Consider the following 26,976-nt stretch of genomic DNA (forward strand, 5'->3'; position numbering starts at 1 on the left):
TTAAATCTAGCGAAAGATATATTTAATAATTTGATTGATTTATTTTTACAACAGTCTCAGATTATATAACGCACAACTTCTTCGTGTAAGCCATGAGATGCTGCGTGTGACAAGAGAGCTACGCGAATGAAATTCTAAGAATGTTTTGATGCAACTTCATTATGTTAATCATAAACATTTTTTAATTGTTATATGCCTATTCTATGAGGTCGATTTTCTGATAGATTTACAAGTATAGATTCGTAAGTAAACTTACATAATTGGAAATTTTATTAACAATAAAAAGTAATGTAGTCCAGTCGTGTTTGGAAAGAGTTAATTTGCGACTGTTAAATCTTTTTCTTCAAAGTATATATATTATATATACCCTTATTAATGTTTGCACATGGCACACAGTAAAGACATCGAATACAATTCAATAGAAATACGGTCGTTCAATCATTGAACGTATATGGACGATATATTCGAAAGTAATAGACTGTGCGAATGGTTATATCACTTTTTTGCGCATATATATGCTTCATAAATATTCCGAAGTATTGAAAAAGCGGTGCATATTGACAGAGTTTTGGCAAGATATAATACATGTATATGTGTATATATATATATATATATACATATATATATAAAGATCAGCTTTTCAAGAAAATCGCTCGAAACAATATCATTATCAAATATGATCATATCGCGCATTATAATATGTAAATGCATCACTTCTCTGGCACAATAACTTGATATAACGAGAAAAACGCAAACTGCACAACAAGAAGTTTACTAACACGATATCAATCACAGGGCGCAATTATCAAGAAATAAAAATAAGTATTAAATAGTATAAATTTGCATAATAGTTAATGCAAATCAAAAAACGTATAACAAGATATCGATTTCTGTTTACGATAACACCACAAATATCGATGTATGAATTTAACAAATGCCTTATAGGCTAGTAAGTACAAAGTAAAAAAAATAGAGAAACAGAGAACAGATATAAAATAGTTTAGAAAACATGTCACAGACTCTTTTCAATATCACTCAACTCGAAGTGCAACGCGCGTGATCGATCATTATAAAGTTAAGTTATACATTACGATATATACTTATTTAGTAAATTAACGTACACTTTACATTGGGCGGAGATGAGAAAGACGATGCTTTAAATTCGTCAAACGCGCGGCGTTTCAAGAAAGAAAAAAAATTCAGAAAGTGCTAATACGCCATTGATAAGAGCAACATCGTCATCTGGAAAGATTAGATCCTGTTTCGGAATCGACGGACATCAACAGCACGTAGATTGGCGTATACGTGAGAAGTAGGTGTACGGCGTCTTCGCGATCTAGCGCTCGTAATTGTTGCACTAGCGAACCAACGGTGCATTCTGCACCCGCGCAGTTTAGCAATCTACGGATCAAAATAATTCGAAATAAGAAAATTTGTATTAAGTTGAAATTCACGTTGCATATGGCACAATGTATTTCAGGAATACCTTAGGGTGGGACTGTCCACTGTACTATCCAATTGAGCGACGCGATCCCCTAAACCAAGTCTCACGGCGAGTAAACACCAGTCCCTTCCGTGATGATCAGGCGGATCTAACATCTGCGCCAATCGCCGTTGCACAGCGGGCTTTATATATTTCACGGGTTGCTTCGGTCCGGGAACGTAATTCTCCATCAACGGCAGTCCACAGCCGACTATCTCCCACACTGTTTCTTGTCGGTCGTTCAGAGGATTCTTAAGAGTCGCCTCTTCGAGACTTTTATCGATTAAAGCCGATATGATTGTGGCGGGCGCCCACGAGTGAATTACCTGTAAATGTATCGATTAAAATAGATATAACCAATCTTTTTACTTTATAATAAATAAATTGTGTGTGCGCGCTTTGATCTTTACCGACCTCGTCGTATTCTCGAAGCTGACCAGGACTTAGCCAATGTCTCTCGAGTAACATTCCCGGGGCGACTAATTCAATGGTTGTGTCCATCGCGTCCAAGATCACGCTGAGAAGAGCGAAACATTGCGCACTGGAACCGCGTGGTCCGCGAACTTGGATTTCGACGCAACTATGTTCTTCTTCTTCAAAAGTAATTATGCTTTCGCAAGGTCCAAGACACAGTTTTGATCCTCGCCACCACTGATATAAGTCCGAATTCGATGGATCCCATGTTTGAGTAATCTTTCTCAGTTGCGCCTACATATATATATATATATATATATATTGATTTATTAAGATTTCTATACTATCATATTCTTTAATTATTAATTAAGCATTGATTACCTGTAAATGCGTAAATATCGCTGTCAAATGATATAAAGGCGCTTCTTCTGGACAAAGCCGTAAACCAGTGTGAGGTAATGCATTCGAGCATGGTTTCCATGGTTCCCATAAACCTGGAAGACGTTCTACGAGATTTAAACAGGGTATTTCGTATTCCACTTCGTCGTCATCCACTTCACACTAAAATGATATAGTCAATTGTAATAAGAATAATCGATTGATCAGATCTCTCTTCGAGCATACCGGAACACACAAATTGACCGCTTGTAAAGCTTGCAGAGCTTGAGCAGCGGGACAAGGACATCGCGCTTGAAAATCTTCCAAGGTGTAAACGCCGGTAGTTCGACCGCCCAATCGTCCTCTTTGATCGGGACTCAGTTGCCAATTCAACACATCCTGCCAGAACCACTCGGGACTGAGTACTATCAGGTTGCCAGGCAGAAGAATGCATTCTCCCAAATTCTGTCATTTTACAACAGATTTATAAGTAGAAAAAAGAATACATTTTTTAAAATAAATTAAATTATAATTATAAACTACAAACCTGTAATTGTAATCCAAGATGTCTACAATGTTCCAAACAAACTAAAGGATTGATCTTTCGAACTTCGTTCAAAAATTCCTCCTGCGTGAGCATTAACGGAGGCACTTCTAAGGATTGCACGTACGACCTCCATGCTTCGGCGAGACCGGTCCACACTAAGGCGCTCTATAATACATGATTAACATCCATAGTAACGGAATTGTGCACTATCCGGGTAACACATTGATGCAGAAAATATATACAAGAAAGAGAGATAGAAAGAGACTCTTTTCTTTTTTCTTTTCTTTAAAATTAATAATAGTGCATGTATGTATATATGGGAGAAAGCATTAGTGCAACTATTGAACCAAAATACAGAGTTTCAGTTTTATACACATCACTCAGTTAGTTTAAAGGAATTGAGAAGTATTTCGACCTGTTTATCAAGATTCGCCAGGGGCACGTACGTAGCCGCAGCACGCGGCGCGTCACGTCGGAGAATACTTTCTGCAACTTCCGGCCCATCCTACATCATGCATTGCATGCATTAAGGCTGATGTTAATAAACATTAATGGCCAAATAATCAGCAACTAAAACATATGTTCTTAATAAATTCGATTCAGTGATATATATATATATATATATATATATATATATATATATATATATATATATGATATTGAAACGTTTATCGGAAAAGGTGCGCTCAATCAGTCAAACATCGCAAACGATCAAATGTCGTCGAGTCACGACACACAAGGTACTCTCAATGCTTTCAATTATTTGTACATATATATATCAAATCAACCATGCATCATGGATGACAAGAGGAAAATTATTTAAATGAGGAAATCGTCGCATTGCTTTGTGGAAGTCAACGCTTGATTCGATAGCATATTGACACTGCAAATTCCGAGATCGATGAATGAATTGTACAGACAACGTATAGCGTAATGAGGTAGTTCATCATTGAACAGAACCGTTTCACGAAGGATTAATACGCACATTTATTACACATGCTGTACAAATTAGTATATAATTCTTGCGAGAAAGTGATTATTTACATAAGGTGGCGTTAATTACACTTACTTGTATTAAGATTGCAAAAATGAACGGTTCTGCTCGCACATATTTAGTATCAAGCATACTGATATCATGCATTTACTGATATATTTTGGAATGGATTAAAGACATATGAATAGTATTTGATTGTGAAAATAATGTTAAAATTAGAAGAGATTATATAAATTCTCTCATCGCAGACAGGAAAGTTTACTAAATACACAAGATTGCTCGTCAATTTTAATTGCTGAATAAATAAGCAATGATATAAAAGCGATGAGAAAAAGATAACATCTCTTCTAATATTATATATGAAGTATGATAATATTTATACATATCTGTATAGAGAAATACAATCGCTTCACCTCGAGAAATTCCATCCTTGCATTATTTAAGTACGATCTGAGGAGTTTGAGGCCAGGACTAGAGGGATTAGTTGCATCCAGTGCTACCATTTGAGGTTCCTCTCCCAAAATCGACGTAAAATCTTTTAGAAATGGCAACAGCGGTGCGAGTAGATTGCCGCCATTAGAATTCGGGGCTAGAGGTTCCGGCGCATAAGTGCCGACTAAAATTACCTTTACGTCGCTGCATTTGCCGGCAAATCCTTCGATAGAAAAAGTCTTATTTTAAAAGAAGTAATTATAAAAATCAGGAACAAGAAATTTAGCCTCGTTTGCAATAAATCAATTATGATACAAAAAGAAAATTCGAAATGCAATATCTTACCAACGTTACTTGGATTGATACGGTCTAGGATGAACTGGAGCCAGAATTTTATCTGCTGAAGCTGAACAGTCAGCGGCTCTCTCAGACTGACTGTAATAAGATGCACTGCTGGCTGCTGGAACGTAAGTACGTAGTGATAAGACGCCAGAAATTCTTCACGTCCGCATAACTCCCAGAAGACGCACTCGCCACCTAGTTCAATCCGTATAAATATTGTCAAACCTTTTAAAACACTCAAATATATTATATTACATAACTATATAAATATTTAATTCATGCTACGTTATTATTGTAACTCTAAGCCGAGTATTTGAATATGATTCGCTCACCTACATTACCGCGACTCCACTCTACACCCTGAGTACCTTCATACTCACTGTCACTATATTCAAAGCTGAGAGAACCGTGCTTACTTGTCACGTCAAGTTCGATACTTGGTTCCCTCTAAACGTCAATAATTTTCATTATTTATAATTATTTTTTTTTTATTCAAAATTCGTTTTATATAGCATGACATACCTTCGCGCTACAATTCTGACTTCTCGACCTTCGAAAGAAACCAAAGCTAAATAATCCAGCTTTCAAAGAATTGATCAGCGATGATTTCCCAGATGCGCAATGTCCAAGAAGTCTTATATGTAGCCGGTCTATCGGTCTGTGCGTCGGTTGCAGCTGACGAATGTAATTTTCGCGCTGATTCGGCTAAGAATGAATTAAACTAAGAATTAACGAATTCTTCAAACACGTGGAAAGAATTTACGCTTATCGAAAAAGTCCTTACATTTCGCAATTTATCTAACAAATTCGCGATATCCGGATATCCGTATTTGATCGCAGTGACGTCCGCTCGAATCCCTCGATTCGTCTTATCGACGTCGCAACCAGCAAGGCACAAATGTCTGACCAGATTAATATGTCCGTGTCGAGCAGCCACATGTAAAGCCGTGAGACCATGTTTGTTCGGTGTGTCCAGGTCGATTCCACTCTCTATCAGCAAAATCGTCATTCCCTCGTCGCCAGCCTCGCAAGCAATATGCAATAGAGTGTCTTCTTTCTGAACAATAACATTATTTTATGAATTATGTGAATTATCTTTCAATATTAGCAGGATAAATAAAAGATGCCTTACAGAGTCTTGTACGTTTAATGGAGCACCTTGCAACAATAACTGAGAGACAGCCTCAACACAACCTCGCTTCACAGCACTGATCATTGCTCCACCAAGACCCTGAGGAGCTTCAGATTCCTGTGCATAAAAAGAATAACATTTTTGTTATTTTTTTAATGCAATATCATACAACTAATATCTATAATATCATAAATTTTTATCTCTATAATATCATAAATTTACTATAACATTTTGCATAGCATGAAGATCATACTTTTCAGTAATTAAGGTATATATGTATAATAATAAAGAAAAATTGTTTTTTTTTACTTAAAAATGTATATTGTATATAAAAAAATAGTTTTCGTATATTTAATATACGATATAACTGTACAACAGATCAATGTCATATTGAGACAAAAATTGGTCAAAAGAAAATGCATGGAATTGATACATTTAATAGAAACAAAAATGTATAATTAACCAATATTATTGAATAAGACAAATCTTTTTTTTTTCAAGAACACACCGTGAGAATCCAAGGATGTTTAAGGCACGATTCAGCACTTCCTCTCTCTCTAAAATAAGAAAATAATCTTTTTATCTTTACTTCTAATAATAAAGTCATAAATTTATAATTATTTTCAGACTTACTTTGGATCCTTGATCAACAAGGATCGTATGAAGTCTTTGGCAATCTCGGATACATTATTGAAATATTCATTGTCAAATTGATATTGACAAGCAGCAACATTTGCATATGTCTCTTGCTTGTCCTCGCCCAAAAATGGCGAAGCTCCACTCAGGAGAATATACGTCAATACACCAACAGCCCAAAGATCGGTTCCCAAGCTAAGTGGTTCGTAATTTACGATTTCTGGTGCCACAAATTCTGGTGTACCAAATAATGCTCTGTGTTCTGAACCAGGTACCAGTCGATGCGATAGACCTAAATCTGTGAAAATAATATATTTGTATTAATGACTTTAATATTTTAATGTTGCAAATTATCTATTAACTTAATTATCATTATTATTATAATATTACCTATTAGCTTAATGCTAGGCATCGGTGGTGGTGTCGACAATAGAATATTTTCAGGTTTAATATCCAGATGAGCAACTTGGTGGGAATGTAAATGACTAAGTGCCATTAGAACTTGGCGCACCTTAAAAAAGAAAGAATATATATAAATAGGTAGAATATTAAATATATATATTTAGTTGCAGTATCTATTTACATACCACATGAGCAGCTTCTGTTTCACCAGATGGAGTCCAGTGAAATAATTCACCTCCAGTAATCAACTCCAAAAGCAATACAACTGTTGTTCCTGTATCTATCACTTTGTATAAGGAAACAATGTTGGGATGCCTTAACCGAGCCAAAAGACCAGCTTCTCTTGCTAAAAATAAAATAAAATTATTTATTATAATGTAAAAATAAAGTATCCACAATAAATTACAATTATAAAAATATTACCAATATCTGCAGCAGCTACACCCCTGGCAACTCGTCTCTTTCTCATTATTTTTGCAGCATATAATTCACCAGTTTTTATTTCCTTGCATTTTCGTACAATAGCAAATTGACCCCTGTATTTTACAAATTGATAAATATTATTAAATAATTAATAAATATTAAAGAAAATATTAATTAGAAATAATGACACTTACTTGCCAATCTCTTCAAGAAGCTGATAGTTTTTTTCAATCGGTTCATGGTGGACCTCCATTAAAGTGTTCCACTCACAATCTAAACAATAAATATATTGCTGTTGTATTATTTCAATAAATAAATATAAATATATAAATAAATAAATATATATATATATATATATATATTATATATATATATATATATATATATATATATATGTCAATGTTATATATATATATATATATATATATATAAATATATATATATATAACATTGACATATATACATGATATATACATAACAATAATGAAACTTAAATGCAAAAATGCAGGATAATTTAATGAATTAAGATAAAAAAAGGAGTTGCGATTATTAAATAAATCAAGAACACCGAAGCAATAACATGTCAAAATGACATATTGCAAAAATCAATTAATAACTTCGGTGACGTACAAATCTAAACAGCGCATAGAGTGCCGTTGCCGAAAACTTCAAAGCCAATAATCAAGTAAGCATCACAGAATTTACTACAATTATCAAGCCGCGATTTAATATCTGTAACATCGTCTTAAAGGCGAAGGGTTGAATCGGTTGTCAAATTTCGGAGAGACAGGCGCGGAGCGGAGAGGACGCAAAAATCGGACCGAGTTCTTCCTACCGTCAGACGTTTCCAGCTGGCCAGACGTGCCCGGCATCATCTCCCGATCGTGCTCATCGTTCGATCTATCCGAACAGCTTCGAGTCTCGCGAAGAGCCGTTACGAAAATTATGTGGCATCCAACGGCCTTCACCCATGCCGGCCGCCCCACACACACAATCGATATGCCTGTGTCGCGCGAAACGCCATCTTGCTACCACCGGGGCCGGTTTCCCATCGAGTCAGTGACGCTCAAACTCCCCTGACGACTCGTCGTCGTCGACGTCGTCTCAACATTTTACCGCACGCACGTCACATGCTCGCGTGTCTGTATTAATAGATTTTTCCTTTTTTTTGCATGTCAAGGATAAATATTTAATTATATAAAGTGCATACTTACGTATCGATATTGTTATCTTATCTTTAACAGAAGGAAATATTAAAATAAATATATTTTTTTTAAGACTCGATTTCTATAAAAAAAAATGTAAGTATATTTAAATTATTATATATATTTTTTTAAAAGAAAAAAAAAGAAATATTTAAAAAAAACTTTGCTTCCATATAGCTTGTTGAGAACAACTGTAGATGTTTGAAGTTTGAATATCTGTTTTGTACGAATTTCATCAGCACGTGTACGTTTGTTTTTATTATTGTTGGATTTGTGATTTTTGCCATTTAATTATTTAATCGCTGTCGATATGTATATATAATGTGATTTATTATTAACTAGTCAAGTAATTATTAAGAAAATTCCGTGTGTAATCACGATTGTTGAGGTTATGTAACCACGTTGACGTTTGCAAGCATATATAACAATAAAGTTGAATCTTTCAGAATTATGAAAACTAAACGAATTAATAAGGATGGGTGGAAACCTGTAGCATTGGAAGGTACTTTACTGTCCAATGGCATAGAAGGATTAATTGGAATAGAGGAATTAACCGATTATAGTTTGGAGCATATGCAAAATAAAGATCCACGCTGGCAGAACAAGAAGAAAGGTAAAATTATAACCACAGAAATAACGTCTGCCAAAAAGAAGAAGGTAAGTAATTTGTTTTATTGATATTTATTTTGATATTTTGAAATTTTTAATAAATTACTTAATTATTGAATTATAGTCAGCAGTAAAACGCAAATGTTTAGATGATTCGGAAGAAGCTGATGTTGACAGTGTGTCTTCCGTAAAGAAAGTAAAAGTCAAGAAAGCTAAAACAAAGAAAACAAAATCAACGGACTTCAAAACTAGTAATACAGATATTAATTCTGATGCTGGTGAAAATGATTTGTACTCTGACACAAATAATAGTAAAAGCTTGGCAAAGATTAATGTCGAAGCATGGAGCTCTATGGGTGTTCCAACTATTGTGATAAAAGCTTTAGCTGATCAGAATTTTTATGGTCCTACTCCGATACAAGCTCAGACATTGCCAGCTGCTATATTAGGCCGCAGAGATATATTAGGTGCTGCTGAAACTGGTAGTGGTAAGACATTAGCTTTTGGTATCCCAATAATAAAAGGCATTTTGGATTTGAAGAAGCAGCAAATGGAGATATCAATGTCTAAAGAATCTGTAAAACATGACCTTCAAAATAAAGGATGGAATAATCCAGAAATAGGTATTATAGCAATATTATTTTATTAATTATTTTGTTATTTTTATAAAATTGATTTAATGCATTAATAGTTACTATTAATTCTTTAAATTTAAATATTTTGTAGAGAGTAATTCTGATTCAGAAAATGAAAATATACCAGAATCTGAAAATTGTGTACATGTCGTGAATAATATAAAGTTTGATAATTGTCAAAATATTGTAACAAAGCCTTTGTATGCATTAATTTTGACACCAACTCGCGAATTAGCGATACAAATAAAGAATCATCTTACTCAAGCAGCAAAATATACAGATATTAAGGTGAGACTAATCTTTCTTGAATTTAACATATATAATATTATATAATATTATTCTTTAGATAATATAATTATGTATAATTTTAATTGTAATATATTATTACAGATAGCTGTTGTTCTTGGAGGTATGGCAGCAGTAAAACAAGAAAGGATATTAAATAAAGGTCCTGAAATCGTCATTGCTACACCTGGCAGATTATGGGAACTAATTCAAGAAGGCAATTCTCATCTAAGTAAAATTGATTCTATTAGGTAATTGTCAATTTTTAAGCAGAAGAGATGTTTTTTTTTTTTTTTTTTTTTTTTAAATAATCTTTTATGCTACATTATTACATTATAAATTATTGTTATATAATTTATAATAGGTATTTGGCCATTGATGAGACAGACAGAATGATGGAAAAGGGTCATTTTCAAGAATTACATGATATCTTGGAAAAAATAAATGCAAATTCGATCAAGCTAGAGAAACGGCAGACATTTGTTTTCTCGGCAACTTTAACAATGGTTCATGACCTACCAGATTATCTCGAAAGAAAAAAGAGGCGATATGTCAGGAGTAGAATATCTAAACTCACTTCTGGTCAAAAATTGCAAAAGATTATACAATTGTTAAAAATAAAGAATCCTAAAATCGTCGATCTTACAAAAGAATCAGGTATGCATGCATTTTAATCAAGGAATGTGAACTTGTTTATTATGTATTAATCAAATTTATATTACCAGGTATGGCCGATAACTTGACAGAATGTCGAATAGCGTGCACAATCGACCATAAGGATTATTATCTTTATTATTTTTTGAAGAGACATAGTGGAAGAACATTAGTATTTTGTAACAGCATTGGTTGTGTCAAAAGATTGTCCACTCTCTTCAGCATACTTGAGTGCAAGCCTTTACCTCTGCACGCTAATATGCAGCAACGACAACGTCTAAAAAATCTCGAAAGGTTGTGAAATGTATATACATGTACATATTAAATATATTTCTCGTGAGATTTGTACTAATCGAAAGAGGGATTTCAGATTTCAAGCTGACGAAAATGGACTTTTGATAGCTACGGATGTAGCCGCCCGAGGTTTAGATATACCTAACATAGAGCATGTAATACATTATCAAGTTCCCAGGACATCCGAGGTAAATATCTGAAATATCAATGTTTATATAGTATTGTAATGCTTATCACGAGATTAATTTGACAATTATTTTACAGAATTATGTACACAGAAGTGGTAGAACGGCGAGAGCAGAAAAAGAAGGTATCACAGTTCTAATAATGGAACCTTCTGAAAAACAGAACTATAGCAAATTGTGCAAAACTCTTGGACGCAGTACGTTTACATGATAATATTAATATTCACTTATTATTAATAATTAGAAATATAATAATAATAATATCAATCTGTTTTCAGCACACGATTTACCCACATTTCCTGTAGTGGACAGGCTATTAATCGCTGTAAAAGAAAGAGTGGATACTGCTCGCGATATTGATAAGTTAGAATTAAAATATCGCCGACAGAATACTCAAAAAAGTTGGTTACGGAAAGCAATGGAGGAAATGGATATGGTCGTGGACGACGACGATGATGAGTAAGAGAAATAAATTGGTTTGCTCATATTTTCACATACAATCTGTACAACGTAAATTATAATATCTTTTTTATTTTAGTGAATCATCAACGGAATTGGAAGAAGCAGCAGCATTGAGACGACAATTAAAAGTAAAGAAAAATCAGTTGCAGTCTCAGTTATCAAAACCAGTATTCCCGAAAGGATTCTCAGGAAAGTATCTCGATGATAATTTAAACATAGATCCTGCTCAGAATACAGAGAAAGCTATCGAAGTGATGAAAAAAGTAATAAAAAATCTTGATAAAAATCAAGAAAACAATACTATACGTCGGAAAAAACAACGACTGTAAAACATTTTCAAAATTAAAAAATATATATTTTGTTTATATATATAAATCATGTTGAATTTTCTTCATCGCATCGTTTTGCTGATTTAATATTCATTAAAAATATGGGTTTCACGGGACAATCACGAGTTAACAAAAAGTAAATTTTATTTTGACGCAGATTATATTTACATTCATAATTAATTTGAGCCATTCATCATTCTAAGAAACATATTTTTAATATGCACATGTTTCTTTTTTAATTGTTAGTAAATTAAAGTATGGCAAAGGGTATGTACAGAAGATTTCTGCATTTTTCTACAAACACGTACATATTTCCTTGATATGCACATGCTTATGTAATATAATACATTTCTCGAAACAGCGAATAGAGAATTGATCGATGAACACAGCCGGTTTGCCTACACTTTAAAAATTTCACATATCGCTGGCTCGAGTTACAATTGAATTCCTTTTACATTTTCGTGATTATTAATATTATATAAACACAATAAACGTCAATCCGACAATCTCAGAACACGGTATTATATATCACTTCGTCCTCCGTACTAATAATGGAGTCTATCTGCTCAGTCATCACCATCGAGTTCGCGTATCTCTCGTTGTCGATCATATTGTGCGTTTTCAAGGACGACTCATGGCTCTGCACGACGATCCTGATTCGCGCCATCACGTGACTTCCTGGACATTTTTGCACCTGGTTTACCATCGCGGTGTCACAAATTTCGGCGTAGATCTCCTCGTTTTTGTTGCTGGTCCTGATCAGCTTCGGTGGTGATGGCAACGGGGTCAAACTGTCCCTCACGCGAGAATAATTGGGCTGCAGCTCGACGGACGTCGGTGGTATTTCCAACACGCTAGTCGACACAGATCTCTGCACTGGCTGCTTGGTGTTTTGATTCTGACGAGTCTGATGAGAGGTAGTTTCAGGTTCCAAACTGGAGTAACGTTCCTGAGATCTCATGGCTATCTCCGGCCTCACCGCGAATGTGAACGAGGCCGATTTCTTCGCGGGATTGCGATTTTTGCTACTTTGAGCGAGTTTCGAGATTCTCTCGAGAATGCCATTTCCGGTGCTCTGCTTTGTCTGTTGGTTCCGTTCTTTCGCGGTACTCCGCTTCAGATGTTCGAGTCCATTTTTCAGACTTTGCAGAATCGGTTTAGACTCCGGCTTCGGCTTGATCTTCTTCAGATGCATCTCCTTCAGGGTCTCGGCTGTCGGCGGTTGCAGTTTCACAGGCGCCACTCGCGGCTCGGTTGCGCGATCTCCGACCGCTCGACTGTGAAGTAGAAAAACCAGTTCAACCACATAGAATATAAATTCTAATATATAATAAACTGACTGATGATTTCTGCGATATATGTCACATTTTTAAGGAAGTTAGACGCATCGAAAAACCATAATTCGAAATTTTATTACGAATAATACGGTTGACAAATTAAAAAAAAAGGATATTTTTATTGTAATTTATACTTAGTGATTAATTTGAATAATATGCTAAAGTCTTAGAAAATGAAATTTTAATTTTATTAAAGTAAAGTTAATTGTTTGCTTTAAATTCAATTAATTGCTTTTACCTGCAGGCTGATAGTAATCGTTGTATTTTCGGGGAGGCCAGCAATCTGGCCTCTGAAGGATAACCCAATCTGGCTCTTCGCACTCTCGGTGCACCGTTACCGGACACTACTAATTCGAGCATTTCCGGATTATGCACTGGTCTCTCCGGAACGACGCAGCCCAAAACTATTGGACCTCGCGTCGACGTTTCCAGCTGCATTAGACCGCCGTATTCCTTCGGCAACGGCACCGGCAGTGGTCCTGCTATCAGTCGTACCTGAAACGACAAATATATTATTAATCTATTTAATCGATTAGGGAAAAGAATGAAAAAAATGGTAATAAAATATTTCTCAGCGCTGGTTATTAAAAGAGATAGAAATGAGTTTCGTAAGAACGACTCACTCTGAGAGGCAATTGCCTCTTGGCGAGATGGTGAACCTTGTAGAGCACCGCGTCACTTCCGGTATCGACGCTTCCGTTTTGACAGATCGCGTAAAACTCGCCCCTCGTTGACAGCGAGGCGAACACCTCTCGTCCCTGAAGGTCGATGCATTGTGCGTATTGATCCTTTTCGGGATATCCGCCGGAGATCCCGAAGGAGACCGAGCTGCATCTCCTCGTATCCTGGAAGACCGCAACGAGCCGCAGTATCTCACCGGCTCTGATCGTCGTCTTGGTATAATGGGCGCGCAGATTTCCGTTCTCTGAAAAAAGACAGAATTGATCGTATGGATATCGCAACCGCGATATTATTCGCGATGTTGCGAAGGTACAAAGGGCGTCGTGATCATGCAACTCGTTTCTTCGATTATGTTGCGCGCGCGGGTCCCGTTAACAACGCGTTGAATCTCAAAAGAAGCCCGGCGTATAATCGATCCTGGCAGCAGTCGATGTCCTAAAGGCATCTTTAACGGTACCGAACGATACTAAAAGGCGGCAGAAGTCCTTTCCAGTCAGTGTCCGATGGTCTCTCGCGCGATATATTGTACGCGTATCTAATATTAGGATCGGAGACTGAGATTCCAACCGCTGCCGTTATATACTCGTGTTTTTATTGATAATCCCGTTTTAACGAAGCTTCAGTTTTATCACGTGGTAGTTTACATTTCTTATTAATGCGTCTCATCGGTCTAATTATTAGCCGATTTACGATACGTTAAAGTGTCTGGCCGCAGTCCGACAGAAAAATGTTCGGAACTCTTCCTCTATCAATTTTAACAAGATTGTAAAGTAGACATGAGAGAAATCTTTACGCGTATAAATGTGTAAACAGAGTTTTTAATGAATTTTATTGAAATTGAGTCTTTTAATGAACATCTTCCTATTCGTCTCGAATATCTTTTTTTATTTATACACGCGCGAATATCTTTTCATTTTTATATCTTTCAACTTCTAGACTGTCAACAGAAAAATTATTGAACGTGGTAATGGGCAATATTTTTTGTAAAAAAATATCCTTGAAAAGATATATTTTCGAACGTACATTTCTGTTTTCGTGCGGAGCAAATGAAGATAAACAGAGAAAAAGATCACTTTCTACATTGCATCGATATGCATCTGGGTCAAGAACGTTGCATCGCTTGACATTTCGCGAACGATCAAGATCGCGATCGCGGCACCTTCCAAGTTTCTTCTGTCAGAACTTACCCATTTTCGAGTGTGTCAGCGTGTAAGCTCTTAAAGGTGTCGCGAGCAGAAACACCGGCACTCCTGTCTTCACCAAAGAATCCACCCTTCGGTAGACGCGTGCACTGCCCGTCGTGTTATTGCCAGATATCACAGAAAACCATCCTGAAAAAGATGAAATGTTAAATATCAATGCGAGAAACTGTTCGAGAAAGATACATGGAGGATTTCGCTTTGATTCTAAACTAAACATGACATTAATAAATATAATAAATACCATAAAGTTTGGTTCCACATATCGACCAATAGATTATTATCTATTTAATGAGTACAAGTTCTTCAAAAAGAAAAAGAATACTCAAATTTAATTATATAGCTTTTTTGTATCGTATCGTTTTATAATTGTCAAAAATGCAGTAGTATATAATTTTTTGGACATGGAAAAAAGAATGTACAGTTTGCTTTTGTTTGACGCAAAAGAGAGAATCCGAAGGCTGAATTTTTGTTAATCGTAGCAAGAATGATTGGAAGAGACCAGTCGGCATCTGTTGAAACAGCATTTAATGTACGCTGGTAGCTCCGGGGCGGGTTAAAAAACGTATCTATCTGAAAGGAAGGAACTACGTGCTTCTCTTTCTGAGGCTTCAAGCTGCTCGTAAAAAAGAAAAAAGATCCTGCCAAATTGCAAACAGGCGATTTCAGCTGCGCGCGGTTGCACACGGAGACACAGTAGCCGAGTGGTCGGTCGACTGATCGAAGGTCGGCTGGTTCTTTTGCTCGTCGTTAATTGATTTAAGAATGCCGCCCCGATCCCCGATATGCGAGCGCACGTCTCGAATCCCGCCCCTTAAGGCCCGCTCGTTCTGGAATGCAAAAGAAGGACGGACCCGCCTTGCCGAAAATCCTGAATCCTTCTATTGAAAGCGAAATTAACACTGGACTTTCTTAAATAATTCATTTATAACGAGACCGAAAAAACTTCAAATTAATTGAATTTATTAAAAATATTACAAGTGACGATTAAAAATTAATTATATAAAAAAAATAATTATTTTACTAAAATGTAGTTTTCTTCCTATACCCAAATAATATATTAATTTTATCAATTATTTTACATATTTATTAATATGTATATTATATGTATTTTATATTTTATTCGTTCTTTCATTCAATTAGAAAAATATTCAGGATTCGAGTTGAACGTCGAGCAATCGAGAATCGCATAAACAAGAAAAAGAGTATATGTGCATGCGGAGAGAGAGGAAGGGCAGTTTCCCTTGGGAAAGTTTTTCCGTTTGCAGGTTGCGCGCATTAATTCTCTGTTCGAGGTTAACTAATGGAATAATCTAACGGCCGGCGGGACTCCTGGTTTTTGTTTGTTCTAGATCAACGACCTGGAAAACCGGCGCGCAATTAAGACGGACGATATTGACTCTACGGTCTTGAGAACGCCTCCTAGGGAGTTAATGGGAGAAGGAAGGGTGTTCTCTCTCAGCCCACCTCTCGGTACACAACGCATAGAAGGACGCGGCGTCTATCTCGGGACGAGAACGTGTATCCCGGAAAAGAAATGTTGCGAAGGCGTACGCTCGCAATTACACAAGCGTGTACGGCCTTCCCTCACTTTCTATTTCTACGCGCGCATCCGACTCAGGTATATAAGAGAGATACCTCGGCAAGAGAGCGCGTTCGGTTCGTAATTGTAGGGATCGCCGCATCTGCTGCGAAAAATCTACGGAAAAGTTCAGGCATTCAGACGCACGCCAACCATTTCTTAACGCGTCTTATTGTCTTGCGTAATTATGAGATTACGCGCTTATCGATTCGCGTAATGAGCCCCGGCGAAACCTTATCCAGGCAACCTATTTTTGTGAAAGCTAGCTAAGCAACGTGACTATCTTTGTTTTTTTTCAGACAAGAAAAAGAGCACTAAAATATATAAACATACATAAATGTATGCAATTAAAAAATGAATGGAGCTTAATTAAATTTATTTGTGTTAAGTGATACAAAACATCACATTACTGCGTGAATTTTAATAACGGGATATATTCTAAGAAACGTCTAGCTATAACTTTTAATAGAGTTCATTAACTCTTTCCCAGCTTCACACTTCATAGAGCATGAACGCTTTATTGAACAAACACGAGACGTATGATACATCGAGCAGTCTTTCTAAGCGTGAATCGACAAATTAAATGTTCCTGAAAATCCATTTTATCCATTTATATCATTTTGAACGTATCATCGCCGTAGACACCGTATTTACGATTCAGAATCCCTATATATCGGTATGTGTAACACCATAAATACTGATCCGTTAGCAAACGGAACACGTTGTAAATTAATTTCAGGCACGTGTCTAAATTTAATGCTCGAATATGCAGCACAGATTAGATGGAAATATAAGAGTATCGTATTTCTTGAGATCCTAAATGTGATTAACAGACCTGACAAGATTTTTCGATGTGATCTTCCTTTTCTAAAGAGCCAAATACCTATAAATATTTTATATCAGTCGATAATTTAAATTTTTGGAGGAATGTAATCCGAAAGTGATTAACTAATTAACTTTGCAAAATAATTAAAATTAAAAATAATTTTTTGTCATCAAAAAATATATTGATTGAATAATTATCGTTATCGTTGTAATAAAAAAAAACCTCTTTCTCAAACTGTGTATCATGCCGGTCTTGATAACAATCCAAGGACTCGAAGCGAGGATTGCAACAACCCAAGAAACCGGACGTTGGCCTGCGCTCCAGCTGCGCTCGTAAAAGTTACGTTATACATTGCAACACGCTTCAAGAATTTATCCTAATTCCTGTCCACCCATTTGGCATAAAACTTTCAATAAAATAAATGACAGGCTTAGTCATCGGTGCACGTGGTTCGATATACGTATCTGTGTGATGTGCAAGTATTTAACTTTTGTCTAAAAATCTGAATCTAGCAAACATAACAGGCGAATTATTCCATTACGATTAATTGATGAATTTTCGAAGTAATGAAAAAAATCTAATTATTTAATTGTGTTAATTTATCGAGAGAAATCATCATACCCTAAAATTATTTGTCATCGTAATGCAAGCGTTGACTACGAAAAGATTTTTCATTCATTCTGAGCTAGATTCTGCTGAGTAATGAAAACGTGATTGAATATAGTAGATTGCATGCGAGATTCGTGACAGCGATATCGATAGGATCGAGAATATTTCGACGCGAGAAATCACCGGTGTCGGCGTGACGTTTCAGGTAAACATTGTGGTATCCAGGTGCACGATATATGTGTTTAGGAGGAGCATTAAGTAAGGAAGAGACTGCAGCCTACACATACACATATACACACACATCTCGCGGCTGGAATCTTTATTGTGCATAATTCACGTTACGCCGCGCGAGACCAATCATTCGGGATATAATATTACCTGGACGTGAATCGAACCGTGACAATAGTATACGGTTTCTAGGCTCTCTGCTATCGATAGTACCTGTTGCAGTGTAGCAGAATTTCTGCTATACTTCATTGATAGCGATACATTTTTATAATTGCTAAAAATTGAATAATTAAATTTTTTAAACTTCAGTCTTTTAAAATTTAACAATTTTCTAAACAACTTATGTAACATCCAATCGATAGCTTTTCGCAATAAGAGAAGACAAAAAAAATTAAACAAATATTAAGAAGTGATTTACTGTCCTAACAAATCGAAAGTAGTATATTGATATTAGTAATAATATCGAGCTGGTGTGGAGATCATGGCGACAGAGTACGAAGGATTCGAAATTTATTGGCTAATAGGTCGCTATTTATATCTATAATTTTGCAGAATTTAGACGAATCGACTTCGCACGAGGGAGGAGAAGGAAGTGAGAGATAGAAGCAGATAGATTGAATTCTTTCTCGTTTTTATCTCTCTTTCCTTTGTCGTGGAAGTCGGTATACCCTAGTCGGACGTGTAGCCAGCATTGGCCGCGATACCCCAGAGAGTTATACCCTGGCACGTAATGACCGTTATTTAAAACCAGGGAGGCCGGTCATTGCCGAGGGCGCGTCTGGCCAGCGCAACATTCTTGCCTTGTGTAAGACCCCTGTCCAAGAGGTCTATGCGAACAAATAACAATATATATATAGTTATTTGTTTATATGTATATACATATACACACATATACACGTCACGTTACAGAAAGAAAGCCGGGACATGTCCGCTGGACCAGGCACTTGGCAGTAAAACCATACGACTACGTCGGATAAGCCGATCTATACGATCCCTCTCGGTTCGCAATCACGATCGCAATACCGCACGCAATTCATTCTCCGTTTCTCCGCATGTCTAGAGAGAAAGAAAGAAGTTCTAAACGCATGAAATCGCCAATCTCTCGACACGCACGATCGTCGATAACTCTCAGGTTCTGCGTCCGTGTAAATTGATTAAGATGATTACTTCTTGACTTTAATTTATATTTACTTTTTCTTTATATCTAATATAAAATATTTTTATAGCTCGCACTGAGAAATAAGTATAGACCTTGCTTTGCATGTAATATTTATCTTATCCTTTAAAATGAAAGGCTTTCAAATACACTTTTCTTGCTGAATATCTCGCTAAACATCGTTTCGCACACTATGCATTGTACTCTCATGTTTAATTTTTTTATGACAGTCTACCTTTCTTCCGCGCGTAGGATCATTTACCTTTCTTTTTTTGCGACCAGAAATCGTGCATCATAAATATTCGCGATTGGCTGCGGTGAACTGTCAAAAGCGAAATTTCTTGTATACGTGTCATAATAAAACCGAGCACGCGATTATCTCATAACTCGTTCTATAAAATTTTAGGGTACTACTGGGACTGTCATCCCTTACGTAAAATAATGTGTTAACGGTGTAGTTAATGTAGAGAAGAAAAAAAGAACGTAGAGGCAGACGAGGGTCGCGTGAGACAGGAAGGACATCGACCTCGACGCGTCACCGACAAGAACTTCTCTCTTTCTCTTTCTCGAGATTTTACACGCTTAATAAATTATTGTAAACTGAAAACCGACTCTCGGCCGAGGTTTGCACGAATGGCAATTAAGCCACGGCCGGTGATTTGTACGATATCGTCCCTATCGGTCCGTGGAATCGGATGCGCGCCTCTGAATCTTCCCCTAGTAATTTTATCTCGGTTGAAGGTTCAAGTTGCTCGCCTCCGACGAGATTCCCTTTCGCTGGAGCGATGATTCGCGAACAGTCGACACCCTGAGCTTTCGATCTTCCTCTTCGTCACGCGACGCGAAATTGAAACCGAAGAATTGACGAATATCGCATTAATGATTGCTAATCTTATGTGGCAAAGTGAGCGAGAGTGATATATATCTTTCATAATTTTAATTTTGTAGTTATTTATGCATAATACGTTGCAAAATTAATATAATTTCGCAGCGAATTATGCATAAATACCGGATTTCACAGTCTGAAACAAGCATGACTGTAACCGTGAATGACATTAGGCGGAATGAATTAAACCGAAAGGATATTACACAGAATGTTACCGCCACTCCACTATACACTTTAAGACACATTACACGCGGCTCCGTAACGCGTTTCTTATCCTCTCTCGAATGTCTTCATTTCGTCCCTCGCGGACATTGCGCGCGATTCCTTGAATCTTTCAGCAGTTAGGCGCAGAGAAAATACTACGGCGCGCGCTTTTTACTTGTCGGGATATAAGCTGATTACGATGATGTATAATGGGCACATAATGTACGATGCACATGCCTCTAATACATCTAGCTAGCTGCAACTTATGATTCTCCGGCCGATGAAAGCCAGACTCTCGCAGACCCTTTTTACCCGGTCCTCGCCGCCGCGGGAAAATTGCGAATGACGTGATGCAGACACACGTGGAATCGCGATGGATGTTTAATCTGCTTGATACTAATTGTCCGGCAGGTTGAATCGGAAAATATTTGCTTAGGATGCCGCTGGCGAGATTTAATATTTTTCCACGTAGATATGATATTCTGACACGACAACTGTTATTTAATAATAACAAGTCAAAATTCAATCTATCGAGAAATTATATATTTATTATAATATTTTATAATATTTTATGCAGTGGAAGTATATAGTGATGGAAAATTTTATATTCACTCTAATATTGAGGAAAAGTGTTTTTTCGTCGCAATTTTATCAACGTTATCGATTGCTGTTTGTGATTCTCGCACGTGATGTAGGCGGAAGTCGAATGCGACGTGTTATATATCGCCCTGTCGACGCGTGCGATTACAATGTGATTTCGTGCAACACCCGGAACGGACTTGCATTTAACAGCAGCCGGCGATCGTGCATTTCACGCACGTGCGCCGAGCTGGACAAATGGGATTAAAGCCAGATGACGAAAGTGTCCGGCTCGGAATCGTGCCGTGCCGACCATTTGAAATTCCACGATGACGCGCGAGGAAAAGCGGTCGGGGAAGACGTAATAGGAAGGCAAACAGAGAAAGAGAGAAGGATACTTTTGTCCTGTAAACTAGAGAAATTTATCACAGCGCGTTGGTCGGAATTTAGACGACGTGGTCGCTCGCCAGCTTTGAATACTGAGAATTTCTATTTTCCCAGAGCAAATCCGTGCCGGAAAGAGTCCCTTGTTCTCCCGGTTCCATAAAACTAGACAAAGTTACCGCGGGGTCGAATCTCAAGGAAAAATAATTCCGCAGTTAGGGGATGGGCTGAAGAAGGAAGAGGCGCGGTTTCAGCCAGGAAAGAGTCATCTTTCGTTTCATCCGCGAAAGAAAAACGTATACAGGATCCATAACGCCGCGTGACTTCTCATTCGCTTCAGCCTGCTCGGCCGATCGTTTTTTTCCCAGAGGGATACTCACGAGCAATTCGCTATTTGATCTGCATGTCTCCACCCGTTACTTTTTACACGGAACGGTCAACAGTAAACGTCCGACGACTTTCTTCTTTATCGCCGCGGCATCGCGCGAAAAGCGTTTAAAACACGGAACTAATTCGCCCGAGACGTCTGGCAGCGCGACGATGGAATCGCGTTTTTTTTCCTATCGCATGAATTACGTCGCGGCAACTTCGTGGCGAATTCGTGGGCGTGGAGCAACATTTCCCGGCTCGGAATTTACTGTTAGTGCCTTACGCGACTTATACGCGACGTAACCAATACGCTCAAGCGTCTCCGCGACTCAAGTGTCAATTTATCCGCGAACAGGATTCCATTCGATTCTTCGGAATTTCTTCCTCTTCGTCGCGAACTTAACGAGCAACCTCTGTTCTCCCAGCGCATCCATCTCTCTAAAAACTTCATTCGAAAACCTCGCCGAGAAAGCGCACGAGAGAGCCGGATCGTTTTTTTCCCAGATTCGTCACCCGCTGTCCGACTAGACGTGACTCGATATCCCGTGCGAAGAATTTCAAGCAGAAATCCGCGCGCTGTCAAACGAGCACAGTGAAAGGAGAAGAGCCAGCGAGCGAATTGTCGAAGTCATTCCGGACCGTTTCAAAATCGGCATCTTTAATAGGGACTATAAATTGTTCGCCTAGCATTTTGAACTCTGTTCAGAATTATCGTGAATCATCGATCGCGAAATAAATTATCGATCGACGTACGTTTCTCTGGCATGAATCATCCGGATTGCTATCGAGCACGAAAAAAATTGCATGACGAAAATTTCGATAACTATGACATCAATACAACGAATATATTTCCCCATGATTCATCAGACACATTTGTAATCGGTTTATCCGTAATCGCTTTGTGTCGTTCATTAACGAGATAGAAGAAAGAGAGATTCTCGATAATTCGTAACTCCAGCTACTTCACATATCTCATAATGACTATCTCGTCTGATCGACGACATTTCATTCAAAATACAAAGTGCATTTATTAGGTGTAATTAGCGATAGTTGAGCACGACACTGTCGTGCACGATGGTAATTCCACACGCTGTGATGAAGACAAAAAAAAGATCAAGAAAAACGAGAGAATGAAGGAGACGAAGCAGAGGAAGAAAAGCATATGAGGGGTAAAAATGCCGATATATTGAATAGCATCTCGTGCGAAAGAAGCAGACGTCGTTAGTTGATGGGTCTCTCCTTCAAGCCCTCCAGCCACCACCGAACCTAAACGTTCCCTCTACTTTATCTCTCGCCCATTCGATTTAATAGGTCCGCATTACCGCGCTTTATTGCCTCATAATTTCCATTTCTGATGCCAGAAAACCAATATAAGTCGCGCACGCAGGAGCAGCGGCCTCCACCGTGCGGCGAGTTTCGCGACTTACTTCGCTACACAAAGTGCTTTATGATTGAAAGGGGAAAAAATAAGTTGGAACATTAATCGTATGATGGAGAGCTTTCCCTCTCCCTTTCTTCCTAACGCGCGCGCGAGATCGGAGCATTATAATTTTTCTTGTAGCCTCTCTCGCGTCCACGCGAGCACCAACGCAAATGCCCGATAGAGTCTATAACCTGTTCCGATGATTCCAGCCGGATGATCTCCACAACCGTTACCGTTCACTCCGCCGAGCATAATTTACGCGCTGCACGCTGTCATCTATCACGGCCATTAAAATAGAAGCTACATCGACATCAATCCAAATAAAATTAAAGACTTAGCTCTCTCTCTCCACAGAGCAAACACGTCTAGAAGATTTAATATCCTTTGGTATTTTTTTTAAGTTGTTCCCAGTTATTTTTCACATCTTCAATTAATTAATTATAAATTAAATCGCTTTACGAATTGAAGCAAAACTCACCTGGATAACCTTCCGGAATGACGATCTCCGGTCCCACTTTGACGTCGTGTCGGTACCGGTGTATCAGCAGACTCGCTGTGACTCTCAGCGATCGTTGCTGCTGCTTGTATAGAAGCACCGGTCTGCCGCCGGTGCCCTCGAGTCTGACGACCCGCGGTAATGAGAATCGATCCAGGAACTCCCGTAACGGCATGTATCCGCCGCCGGATCCGGAACCACCCTCGGCGGTCGCCTCCCTCGAGCTCGGCAGGGACTTGGGCAGTGAAGGCATCTCCTCGCTGGACATCGTTGAGAATTCGCCGTTCGACGACATGATCTCACACATCTTGAATTAGCTTCACTTCGCGAACGATTCTCAGGAACATCGAGACACACGTGCAGTCTGGTCACCGACGAGAGTGTAATAAAAGACGACTGCGACGATTCGACCGAGATTGATCGAGCCTCTTCAGGGTGATGTCGAAAAGCTCGTAACGTCATCTAATCCTCGTGGTGGCGGAGCGAGCGCGACGCTTGCTTTCGACAGCATTTTTGCTCTTCTTTCGAGACCCGCTCATCACCACGTAATAATAACGGATGCTTGTGTGGACGCACTTTCTTCTTCGGTTATGTCACTCCGCGGCAGCTGTCACTTTCCGTCTCGTGGCACGATAATAGTGACACCAATTCTTTCAACAAGGATTATTTTTGACATTTTGCACTACGCAATAAATTTCTTTCGCAAATTGCAACGCGAGAGAAAAATGAAGGAAGTATACGCGGCTACAGTTACGTATCTCTTGAGCAAAAATCGATTTTTATTATCGAATTGCGTATTGATTAGCAGCCGGGGCTCGACAAGTAATACTTGAAAATTTGCTTCACTAGACACTAAACTGTTACTCGAGGCAACAGCGCGTAGTGAGATCGAGAATCACGAAACACCGTCCAACGAAATGCACACGTATCTTCTTATGAAAACTAGCAGGATCTATCGATAATATCCGCGAGAGATGGTTTACACCGGCGAGCGATGAATATCCGTCCCTCTGTAGAGACGAGGTATCTTCCGGATGTCCTGTTCCCGATGATGAACGACGATGAGGCCTGCTCTTCCGGGCTGTTTCGTTTTCGTTAGCGTTTGCCGAGGCAGATGGATAGATGGATTCAATGGACGCGCAATCGAATGATGGATCCCGCTTGACTAACCGAGCCGCTGGCTTCTCTCTTACTCTCTCTTTCTCTTTTTCACTCTATCTCTCCTTACACGAAGGCAGTTATCTCCCGCAGTTCGATCCCCGTGGCGTTTATGATTTACCGGTGCAGTCGGCTTTCTTTCGCCGTTTCTTACGCGGACCTCGCGAGATATATCTCGTGGCGCAGGACGCTTTTATTGCTTTATACCGTGCATGCGAGCCGCAGGGGTGCCTTCGGACGCCTCGATAACTGGGTCTGAGCTGCATCCTGGTAGCCTCCGAACAGGACCTACCGTATACCGCGAGGTAAGAGGAAGGTAGAGAGGTCCCGCGGGGATATCCCTCAGACACCTTGTCGGCCGAGGTCGCGATGCATCGCGGTGGTCTGAAACAGATAAGCAGAAGATACGGTCAAAGTATACTTCCATCCACGGAGTTTGATTGCGGCAACGCATCGCTTTATAAATCGGAGCCGGTGTGTGTTTCTTTAACAAACGCGCTTGCGTTTATCCCGCGTTAATCGCACGCCGCAACTCAAATGGTAGTTGCAATTCTTTACGATGCACAATAAAAGTCATTGTAAATTGTGATAAAATAGCCAAATTTAAGAAAAAAAATTTGCGAGACAAGTCGTATATTTATTACAAAATTTTTAAAAATCGCGTATAAAAACAAAAAAATTTCCGCTGTGATAAACGGAGTAAAATATCTAATTATGAATATCCAGTTCTCTCTTACCGCACACATTCGGCGCCGATTTCCGAGAAACGACGAGAAATCGAATGATGGAAATGAAATTTGAACAATCGATCCGAGAGCAATGCGTGATTTCTACGATCTCCGCGGAAGGACGCGCCTCTTGGAGAGGATCCGATCGGATCGGCGGACGCGAAGTCACTGACGCCCGGCTCGGAGTGAGCCGAGTGTAAGAGGTCCACCGACACCAAGAGCTGAGCACACACACGATCGCTGGTGTGTGCTTCGTGTGTGCCACCCCACCTCTACACAAGCCGCGTTGTCAGTGCTATACAGCGATATACCAGCGACCTGAAACTCGCCCGCGGAGTCCCTTCGGTTAACAGAATACGCGCGCCGACTTATACGTGGGTTTTATTCAATATAAGATCCTATTGTTGCCCGCGAGAGGAGCTGTTGCCCCACAGGAGCCGCGCGCACCGCCTTCGATACACATACTTCCTTCCTAGGAGCGTGTAATAATCGCCCGTAATAGCAGCCGAGTCAGTCTTCGTGTATGCACAGCAACGACGAGGCACGAGCAGCTGACAATTGCGGCGTGCTGGGATTAAATGGCAGCTGATCAGATCGCGGTTGGGATCAGGAGCTACTTCAGGACTGCGTAGATCAATCTCGACAGAAAGGAAAGATTGAGACGAACTTTACAAGATTAACTTTATTTTATATTAAAAAACCACTCCTCAATGTTTAAAGTCGACCAGACTGGCAATAATTTATTATAAATAATTATTAGAAATACAACAACGTTTCGGCTGTCATGGCAGCCCTTTTCAAGTACATCTATAAAAAGTTCAATCAAAATAATTATAATTTAATACACTTATTCGCAACAATTAATTATACATTTAAATACAAAAATGTGTTACATACCAAATTTAAAACAGTAAATCAACTTCTATGCAAACCACCGACAATGTTAACGCTTGTTTTGATGAACAATGTAAGACTGACAGAAGTAAGCACATATTAAATAGATGTTAACTGTTCACAAGAATCTTAGTCACTAAGCGTTAAGAAGATAGAGACGAAACTAAATGTGTCTTTCGTAATTTAAATCGTCATAATAAAGTCAAATAAATAAAAATAAATAAATAGGTGGATATAAAAATAAAAATAAAATTAAAAGTAAAAATAAATATAAAACGACTTAAATAACGTCAAGAACACGATCATAAATCCCACTGAAATTCTCCGTATCTTTCTGTAAATTAATACTTTTTCCTTGTTTTTTTATGTAAAACATTTCTGCAATTTCTCTTTTTC

At 38.3% G+C, this 26,976-nt stretch overlaps 3 protein-coding genes across 5 annotated transcripts; 1 reads left to right on the forward strand and 2 right to left on the reverse strand.

The window, feature by feature from the left end:
* Window positions 1-8,281, reverse strand: LOC114941385 (death-associated protein kinase 1). Of its 2 annotated transcripts, XM_029316368.2 has the most exons (20): window positions 8,019-8,281; window positions 7,378-7,456; window positions 7,184-7,296; window positions 6,946-7,106; window positions 6,749-6,869; window positions 6,356-6,656; window positions 6,231-6,279; window positions 5,723-5,839; window positions 5,375-5,647; window positions 5,113-5,295; window positions 4,923-5,037; window positions 4,594-4,785; window positions 4,230-4,471; window positions 3,238-3,327; window positions 2,823-2,987; window positions 2,522-2,740; window positions 2,279-2,458; window positions 1,898-2,191; window positions 1,487-1,809; window positions 1-1,401 (listed from the first exon to the last, which is right to left on the reverse strand). In XM_029316368.2, exons 1-20 carry the CDS (start codon window positions 8,056-8,058, stop codon window positions 1,239-1,241), a joined length of 3,420 nt encoding a protein of 1,139 aa, XP_029172201.2. In that variant the 5' UTR covers window positions 8,059-8,281; the 3' UTR covers window positions 1-1,238. The 2 variants fall into 2 exon arrangements, with proteins under 2 accessions (XP_029172201.2, XP_029172203.2); XM_029316370.2 differs by lacking the exon at window positions 3,238-3,327.
* LOC114941387 (ATP-dependent RNA helicase DDX24) lies at window positions 8,231-12,355 on the forward strand. Of its 2 annotated transcripts, XM_029316371.2 has the most exons (12): window positions 8,231-8,484; window positions 8,566-8,632; window positions 8,835-9,045; window positions 9,122-9,620; window positions 9,724-9,920; window positions 10,023-10,168; window positions 10,282-10,574; window positions 10,643-10,865; window positions 10,942-11,053; window positions 11,130-11,247; window positions 11,329-11,509; window positions 11,589-12,355. In XM_029316371.2, the coding sequence occupies exons 3-12, from the start codon at window positions 8,839-8,841 to the stop codon at window positions 11,839-11,841; spliced, it is 2,229 nt and encodes a 742-aa protein (XP_029172204.2). In that variant the 5' UTR covers window positions 8,231-8,484; window positions 8,566-8,632; window positions 8,835-8,838; the 3' UTR covers window positions 11,842-12,355. The 2 variants fall into 2 exon arrangements, with proteins under 2 accessions (XP_029172204.2, XP_029172205.2); XM_029316372.2 differs by lacking the exon at window positions 8,566-8,632.
* On the reverse strand, window positions 11,968-26,046 carry LOC114932119 (uncharacterized). The gene is made up of 6 exons (XM_029304297.2): window positions 25,696-26,046; window positions 23,783-25,342; window positions 15,047-15,190; window positions 13,802-14,103; window positions 13,417-13,673; window positions 11,968-13,118 (listed from the first exon to the last, which is right to left on the reverse strand). Exons 2-6 carry the CDS (start codon window positions 24,105-24,107, stop codon window positions 12,350-12,352), a joined length of 1,797 nt encoding a protein of 598 aa, XP_029160130.1. The 5' UTR covers window positions 24,108-25,342; window positions 25,696-26,046; the 3' UTR covers window positions 11,968-12,349.
* Between the last annotated feature and the right edge of the window lie 930 nt (window positions 26,047-26,976).

The sequence above is a fragment of the Nylanderia fulva genome, unplaced genomic scaffold (assembly GCF_048542155.1).
Source record: "Nylanderia fulva isolate GAGA-0341 unplaced genomic scaffold, ASM4854215v1 Scaffold41, whole genome shotgun sequence".
In the NCBI taxonomy this organism is placed as follows: domain Eukaryota; kingdom Metazoa; phylum Arthropoda; class Insecta; order Hymenoptera; family Formicidae; genus Nylanderia; species Nylanderia fulva.